This window comes from Morone saxatilis, unplaced genomic scaffold (assembly GCF_004916995.1).
Source record: "Morone saxatilis isolate NCDOM2014 unplaced genomic scaffold, NCSU_SB_2.0 Contig5, whole genome shotgun sequence".
Lineage (NCBI taxonomy): Eukaryota > Metazoa > Chordata > Actinopteri > Moronidae > Morone > Morone saxatilis.
In genome coordinates, this window is record NW_023340095.1 from 18255005 (window position 1) to 18264163 (window position 9159).

The 9159-nt window shown below is 49.1% G+C and overlaps 1 protein-coding gene across 1 annotated transcript in view; it reads right to left on the reverse strand.

Moving 5' to 3' along the window:
* Nucleotides 1-9159, reverse strand: part of bcor (BCL6 corepressor) — a gene marked incomplete in the record, with an annotated part of 21590 nt that overhangs the window by 2136 nt on the left and 10295 nt on the right. The window contains 3 exon segments of the mRNA XM_035676328.1: nucleotides 4650-4934; nucleotides 6144-6451; nucleotides 7862-8146. Of these exon segments, the coding sequence (XP_035532221.1) occupies nucleotides 4650-4934; nucleotides 6144-6451; nucleotides 7862-8146 (878 nt within the window).

A 9159-nucleotide genomic window follows, 5' to 3' on the forward strand; every position in this document is an offset into this window, starting at 1 on the left:
GCTTCTGGGGTGATGAAAGGTGCTGGCGGTGCGCGCTGGCGTGCGTGCTGCTCAGCTGAGTAGTAAGAGAGAGAGAAGTGGCGCGGGTACGGCTGGTGTAGCGGGTGCGAGACGGTGGTCGAGGGGTGTAGTGAATAGGATGTTAATGGCGGTATGTAGATCGACCTGGAGGAAAAGAGATAGAGTAAAGCGGGATCTTGAGAAGAGAAGTGAGGCAGCAGTGTTGGGAGCAAGATAAAATAGGGTGCGAGGAGAAAAAAAAGAAAAAAAAAAAAGAGAAAACCAGGGGGGAGGGGTACGCTCCAACTGGTTTTTGTCGGTTCAGTACACTCTGTTTAGGCCTGCGTGGAGAGACGATTCAGAGCCCTGTCCGAGACTCCCCTCTGGGGGATTCCATCGCTCTGGTGTGTGTGCATGCGTGATCTGGTCGTTGTCTGGACGTTCGCTGTACTAGTTAGCTGTCTGCTAGTGCAAGGGGCGGGTGTGAGTGTGAATGAGAGCGTTAGAAGAGATCTGATGGGAGAGAGTTGAGTAATGCAGCTTGGCTAAGAGTGGTAGGGTTGAGTGTGTGTGTGTGTGTGTGTGCGCATTTTGTGTGGCCGCTGACGATATGTGTGCGTGTGGCTGTGGAGGAGGCGTAGCGCTAAACCTCCGAAGCCGTGTTTAATATCGCTGGGAGAAGCGAGAGGCTTAGCACGAAGGAGCCCCCGTCTTCCCGCCACACACACACACACACACACACACTCCTCCGCAGTAAAATGAGACACCGCCCCCCCTACCCTCTTCCCTCCGTCCTCTGATCTCTCTCTCTAGAATGCTTCCCTGCGCTCGCCTGCAATCAATGCATCACTCAGACATTTAACCCCTTGCAGAGCTGCCTTGTATGCTCCTCACATAGAACAGATATGTGTGTATTACATATAGCAGGTGATGCATGAGTGGCTTTCCCTGCGCGATGAAGAGGCACCAGTGGAAGCAATAAAGTTGGTGCGTGCCTAGACAAGTGAAATGCGTGGATACTGTGTGTGTGTGTGTGTGTCAACCTGTTGTTGAATGACTGGTGCTAGTGTAAAAGAGGAAGCCGGAGAATCTAAACTGTGATGATCTCAGAGTTAAATAATCCCATCTAACTGATGCACACACATGCTGTTAGCTAACTGAAGAATAAAGACAAAAAAAGAGGAATAATCACTTGTTACCTGTTCGTTCACAATAAATTTAATTAAGTCTCGACCAAAGACCTGCTCTGCATATTAAGCTCATCAGCTACATACAAACCTAATGATAAAAACAGACCTCATTTAATGTGGGTCTGGCGTCTGCTCGTACCAGAGAGTAGCATAGCCAAAATTCAAATGTCCTTGCAAATGTGAGTTAACTAGTTACCGAGCTGCTGTGGTGTGCGAGCTAACTGCTAACATACTGCACGCTACAGTAGCTAGCCTGATGCTAACATGGTGGCGCCAGGCAAAAACCTCCCAAAGCTAGCGGGCTAAGACACCAGTTGAACAACCAGTCAGAAAGCTAGCTAGCTAGCTCAGTCACTAACTGGATAAGTTCAACCGTTTAGTTCAAAGGAATAAATTGTATATTGGAGCGGTTAAATCTCCAGCAAAGCAGAGTAAGGTGTATGAAATGGAATGGCTTGATGCAGTCAATATGCTAGCTTCCTCTATTTTGGGCTTTGTGGGCCTTTGTTCCCTCAAAGGTCGACACATTGTTTGCGGTCAAAGGTATATTTTTTTAGAGTGAAAGTTCACCAACGTTGAATTTGGAAACGTCCGTGTGGATTTACTTAACTGCACTAACAAATCCACCGATAGCTGCAAATTTAGTCCAAAATGTTGCTATCATAGATGCTGGTTTACCCGGGCACTTCAAATGTGATCCAGTTTTTCTCTTTGCTTGGATCACACATGGATTTGAGAAGGAAAATCAGAAGTGATTCATGTGTGGAGAATAAATGACAGATTGCACCTTTATCTGAGCTTTCAATGGGCAGAGCTGAGGGGCCCCGAGCCCCGGCACGAGGGAGAGAGGGATGAAGACATCCGCAGAATCTCTCCTCATTACCATTTCAAATGCTCAGAGAGCGAGGCAGACGAGGGAGGGCGAAAGAATAAAAGGGGAACGAGGGAGGGAGGAAGAAAGAGAGAGTGGGCTTTCGTGTGCAGAGGCACGGATCGCAAAACTAAACGAACATGAAATATGCACGGTGTCGTCCGGGCACTGGGAAGAGCACAAAATGGTTGCGCGTGTGTTAAATTACATGCATGTGTGCATGACGTGATTCTGCATCCTGCATGTGCAGGTCTGTACACGAAAGGATGCTTGTGCATGTGTTTGCAGGGTAACAACCTGTGTGTGTGTGCATGAGGTGATTCTGAATTTGCATGTGCAGGTCTGTGTGGGCGTGCGACAGCGAGTGAGTGTGGAGAGTCGTCGCTCTGTGCAGCATATGGAGAAGAACACGTCAGGATGCCTGTGCATGTGCTTATTGGGTCATAACGGGTGTTTCTGTGTGTGTGTGTCTGTGTGTGTGTGTTCGTAATCAGCATGTGAGCTGTGTGTGTGCCTCTGTCTCTCAGGCCCTCATATCTCTCTGCCTGTGTGTGATAAGCCCAGAGCTTGCGGCGCTAAAACACCAGCGTGAGACAAGCGCTCTGTGCGTCTACAGGCTTGTATGCAAGTGTGTGTGTGTGGGGCGGTATGCATAAATTGGTGTGTCTCTCTGCACACGTCCTTGTGTGTGTGTGTGTGTGTGTGTGTGGTGTGGTGTTGGTGTGTGTGTGTGTGAGTGATAGAGAGTCCGTGTGTGGTGTGTGTGTGTGTGTGTGTGTGTGTGTGTGTGTGTGTTTGTGTGTGTGTGGAGCCCAGGGGTCTGGCCCCAGGCTTTAATTCACACACAGGCAGTGAGGACCGAGCTCCTGAGAGAGAGGGAGGACGAGAGAGGGAGAGCCGGAGGGGAGGAGAGCGAGCACAGAGTGCGTGCTGTGTGTTGTGTGGGCGGCGGTGTTGTTTGCCGCAGGCGTCAGGCCTTGTTTGTGTAGTCTCAGGTTTTTCCTCCTCTTCCGCTCCTTTTTTCCTCTCCACAGCCACGCGGAGTGCAGGAAAGAGGAAAAAAATGTGGCGAAGGGGGATAAAAAAAAAAAAACAGGAGGCGCAGGGAAAAAAACGTTCGAAGAGACCAGACGCATAAATCAGAGAGACGAGCCAGCTTCTCTCCAGCAACCGCGCTGCACTGAACCCTGCCTGCTGCTGCGCTGCACCTGTATGTGTGGTGTGTGTGTGTGGGAGGGAGGGAGAAAAACACCGCCGCCGCCACTCGGCCTACCACAGTCCACCACGCGCACATGTAGAGGCCCGCCATCTCAGACCTAGAACGCGATTATACTCCCAGTGCTTACCTCTCATTCACACTCTTGCTCTCTCCCACTCCGACTCACAAAAATTCACATGTAATCACGGACACACACACACACCTCATCATCATAAATGTGTACAACAAACACACACAACCATAAAGCAACTGGTTAATGAGCAACAAAAGATACCCACACCTATTTACAGATCTGTGAAGATACCTTTGCTGGTGATAAAAAATTATCACGTGCAAGCACACACAAACACAAAGTCGATTGTGCGTATGTCTCATCACTCACCCTTTACAGAGTACAATCTTGCTGCTGAAGTGGCATTAAAACCACTTTGATCAATAAATCAATTTGTAAAAATCTGTCAACAAGGGGGGGCAGAAACGTTTAGTCTCCCTAACAGAAACACAAGGGATGATGGAGAACGAGACAGTGGGCCACCTAACTTTAATTAAAAGCTTCCACAGCCTCCAGAGAATGGGAGTTGAGAGATTCAGTAGAACATACACAAGTCTCATTCTTTCTTGTATGTGCGGAGAATGAGAGGATCTGGTTTAGGAGCGAACGATCAGCAGCTACACACAAAGAAAAAAAAAAACTTCCGATGCTAGAGAGAGGCAGCCAGCATCAGTCTCTGTATAATGATCCCACCGATCCCTCATGCTGTCTGCGCACGCACGTGCATGTGTGTGTCTGCGTGTGTGTCACACTTCGCCTCACGGAAAATTAATGAGATGTGAGTGCGGAGCGAGGCAAGAGGAGGGGAGGCGAGGGGAGTATGTGTGCGTGTGTGTGCGCTCGCAGGGAGGAGGAGGAGGAGAAGGAGGGGTGTCAACGACAATCTGAGTCACAAAGAGAGGAAGAGAAAGAGAGTGCTGAGAGGAAAGAGGGGGGGGAGGGAGAGAGCGGAAACCTGAGAGAGAACGAGAGTAGCGGGCAAGAGGAGCAAAAAAGATGGAGCATGGCGAGAACAAAGCGTGAGTAAGGGTGAAATGGAAGGAAATGGTACAGAAAAAAAAGCAAAAGAGGGAGCTAGGAACAGATGACAGATGCAAGAGCAGAATCTGATGGAGAAAGACAATTTTGGAAAGAAAAAAAGAAAAAAAGAGAAAGAGTCGAGCTATGTCTGCCAGAGTCACAGTCAGGAACAAAGTAGGGGGAGAAAATGAGCTCAATTTAAGAAGAGAGAGTGAAGACTGGGAAGAGACGAAGTGTAAGAGTGTAAAATGTGAAGAGAGAAAGCGATAAGGAGCGAGGATGAGCGCAGCCTATTACCTCGTAGCCCAGCCGTGCGGCTCTCTGGAGCAGAGTCTCTCCGGCGTTCTTGTTCACGATCAGCCGGCGAGCCTCTGGCGGGATCGGACGCACCGCGGGGGGCTCGGCAGGGGGGGTTCTGTGCAGCCCCGCTGCCTCTGGTGGGACACCGCCCCCTCTGCTGTTCGCCTGGGGCTGCAGGCAGGGCGGACAGAGCGCGGCGGGGGAGCACGGCTTGACTGGAGAGCAGGGATAATGATTAGGAGAGGCGGCTCCCTTCCTCAGAGCGCCACGCTGCTCGCTCAGCTGAGAAGAGAGTGAGAGAGAGGGAGAGTGTTAGAGCCACTGGCCTCGCAGATGGGAGACACATTCACACACAAACGCACGGACACCACACACACACACACACACACAGTGAAGCAGTTGTGCGTATATGCACACACACTCACACAAACGTAATTGTTTTTTGACTAAATATTAAAGTCACAAATACAAAACTGGTAAAAGTTTATTACATCCTGTGTCAGTGGTCACTATGAGACCAAATCCATTCAGGAAGAAGAATTATATTTTCGCTAAAGCTTGATGTTTATTCTCCTAAAACAAAATCCTCTCAACTCTTTTGTATACTACCTACATATAGCCTAAAATCTGGATGGACTGTTCATTTTTAACATCTGATTAATGTATAATTATTGTGCATGTAAGACACACTGCACACATCATTGAAAAACACACACAAACACAGCTTTCACACCAACTGTTCACGCCCCAAACACTGCAGGTTGGCACGCCACTTCTCTTTAACCGCTAAACCAACAGAGCCTCTGGAGCGCAGCACACGGGAGAGGGAGTTGCCTGCCTCTGTGTGCGTGTGAGTGTGTGTGTGAAGTGCGTGCCCTCTCAGTGGAATTCCATGTCGAAGCAGCTGTCAGGCTGAGGAGGAGCAGGGGAGGAGAGCAGCGCGGGCGGAAAACAACTAGCCTCCTTTTTTTTTTCCTTCCCCCCTCAATTTTTCCCCATGCTCATTTTTTTTCCCTCCTCCTCTCTTTTGAACTCAGGCACTTCATACGCTCGACCATGGCTGCCACATTCCTCACTGTGTGTGTGTGTGTGTGCGCGAGGGAGTGTGTGTAGCCCTGTGTGAGGCACCGAGTGCGATGTATAATTGCTCCAGGGTTTTGTTGTTATGTCAGGAATGCTCGCAAACACACAGACACTCACAGTCCTGGCACGCACCTACACACAAAACAGCACCGATGACACACGTTCGACAATTAAGGCCAGAGACAAACACACATGCATGCAGGCGCTCCGCAGGGAGTCGCTAAGGGCACGAGGAGGTCAAAGCTCCAGCAGCCCTCTAAACATTGTAAACATACTTCCTTCCTCTCCCTCTCTCTCTCTCTCTCCCAGCTGCATAATCAGAGGCGCCGACAGGCATACTGAAACAGACTCTGCTGTTACAAACATCCAGACGCCCGTATCACAGCCAGACACCCTATCAGCACTCACCTTGTCATCTTCAGCTGCTCCCAGATCAGCTACACAGCGCTGGCCCGGGCTGTTAGGTGTGGCCTCTTTCCTTTTCTCCCGCTCCCGCTGACTAGTGTGTTTGGTCTTGCACGGCCGCTTGCCCTTGGGTTTGTCCGTGTCACTATGGCGACGGGGCTTGAGGGGAGGGGTGCCTCCCACGGACGGCTGTGGGGCCGGAGAGGGGGGGCCCCTCCTGAGCTCCTTGAGGCCACGGTCACCTGAGAAGGGGCCCAGCGGTTGCACTCTGTCCTTCAGTTGGCCGGGGGGAAGGGGAGAAGCAGCTACTCCTGGAGCGGGAGGAGAAGGAAGAGGGAGGAAGAGGGAGGCAGAGTGAGCGGCTGATAGTGTGAGAGCTCAGTGGAAGGGGAGGATGGGAAGGTATTGCAAGGCCATCTCTCACCCTCTGTTGGTTTATTAATGAGCGCACAGAGCTGTCTGGGAGCGCAGCATGCCTGCTCGCTCAGGAAAATGAAAAAATGAAACACACACACACACACACACACAACAGAGGCTCACATAAACACCCGCGTAGTGACTTGTACGCTCGTTCACTGCAGCAAGGACACTGTTATGAGTAATCTCCTTAAACAAATGTGGCACTGTCTGATTTTACTCTCTTATGGTACATATTTACACAAAAAATAAAAACCTGCCCTTGAAACCACAATGTCAAAATGCTGTTTAATAGCTTAATGGAAATACATTTACTCCTAAAGGATCACTAAAAAGCACTTCTAACTACTCAGGAATGTGGTCTAGGCGTCTCTTACAATATAACTTTTAGAATAAACAGTACATTAAAAAAGAACCAATGAGGAGGAAAGTTAAATTATATATCTTGTTGATGCTTAAATATATAAGCACTTTCTATGGAACCCCCGTTGCAGAAAAGTACAGTTTAGAACAAGATTCTTAACAGAAATCAATGTTTTATCTGATTAGTGGGATCCTGAAAAAAAATGGTAGAAAAAAGGAAAGACAGCCCTGACAGACACAGTGGAATAACCACATTCATTGTAAAAACACGGCTGTTGCCACGGTGATGTTATCTAAAGAGGTGAAAGCACACACACAAAAAAATAATTCAGTGGCCAATCAAGGCCTGTGGTTTCTGCAGGAAACATAAAACCAAAACCTCTCCTGCTTTATTCACACTTGCTTTAATCTCTCTCCTGCCTTTTATTCACTTTCGTCTGTGCCTCCCTCAGCCTCAGTTTGGGCACATGAATAAGGGAAAGCCCCAGTTTTAATAAGTTACCCCCACCACACACACTCCCTCTCCCTGTGACTGGTCTTGACGGGGAAAAAAAGAACAAAAAAAATCATTGATCACACATTAGTCACTCTACACCTGCCCACGCATATCTCCACCAGCCACTTCCCTTATTCACACTTTCATCCGCTGTACACCAGCACAACCAAAAGCCCAAAACCAAAAGGTGAGCGGGGTGTGTGTGTGTGTGTGTGTGTGTGTGTTAGCTTTTCGTCCGGTTTCTGATTGCCCAGTCTTTCCTCTAGCAGGAGGAAGTATCCCCTACCTCATTTCCTCTGCACCCTCCCCGAAGGCTCACGGGAAATCCCCCAAAAGACAGACCGCTCAACAAGAAAGTGAAACGTGAGCCAAAGATAGATTTCCGTTACCCCAGCTGAACTCAGAGATACAGCAGCGGTTTGCACGGCTGGCGGTTCATTCTTACCATTAAGTAGCTTCTCGCAGCCCCATTTCCTGTTGATCTCGGCTCTCTGCACCGCAGCTCTTTCCTCCGGTTCGCCAGCCCTGATCTTGCGCTCCCGTAGGCTCTGGGCTGGGGCCACCAAGCGGGACTGGGGCCACGCCCTCTCCTGTTTGATTTGGGAGCCGTCAGGTGAGGCTGCGCCAGCAGCGGGCTTGCTGAGTCGCAGTCCCTTCAGCTCGATGCAGACCTTGAGCTTCCGCACCTCGTCATCGTCATCTTCGTCAGGATTGTCCTGCTCACGCTCATCTGAAAAAAACATAAATAAATAATTGTGATTGTTTGCATCTCTCATATAAAACTACACATATTGCCTAGAATGGTGTAGTCCTCAAGTTTTAACCTCAGTTAAAAGATTAAATAAAAAGATTCACTTCACTCACGTATACAGGTCATTAAAAAAATCCACAGATGAGCTCAGACCACAACACAAATGTGTTGACATTTTGGACGTAAAAGGTTTTCACGCTTTCAAAGATTCTCACCTCCTGCTACACACAAACCTATTGTACGTGCATACATACCGACCAAACAGCTGAGCACAAAGAACAAAGGCCATTAATCACTACATTCTTATGGCTTGTAAAAAAAACCCTCTAAGCCTTATATTTCACACACACACACACACACAGGCAAGAGAGACAGAGAGCAGGATCTGAGACAGACAGATTGAGGAGTAAAAGGGGAAGAGAAGTCAAGAGTCGGCAGAGACACAAAGCAATAAAGACTGGAGCAGCAAAGGGAGAGTTCTCCCCCCTGAAATTCACAGGGGACGGGTATTTGACTCGTCTGCCAGTGCCGGGGAGAGCAGCCGCAATACCTCATGCCAGAAAAAAAAAAAAAAAGGGAACCCAAACAGATGAGGGAAAAAAGAAAGGAGATGAAAAGAGCAGCTTTGAAGAGGGTGGGTAAGCGCAGCGGAGGAACGGCAGAGCTGAGAGAAGAGAGAGAGAATGGCTGTCCCTCTTCCTCGCTTCTCTCTCTCGCACTGCGCTCAAAGGCAGGATTAAACACTTCTCTGAGCTGGCTGCCACACAGAGCGAAAGATGGGACAGAGAGTGGTGGAGGGGGGCGGTGCGGGGGGGAGCGGGGTTGTGACTGAGCGGGTTTAAGGTGGAATTGATTGGGAAGGAGGGAGCGACAAAAGGAATAGAATGATTTTTTTTAAAAGAACAAGGGACGAAAGAGGGCTCAGCATAAGGATGAAGGGGAAAGAACGGCCAGAATTAGAGATATGCACGGAAGGCAGATGAAGAGAGCAA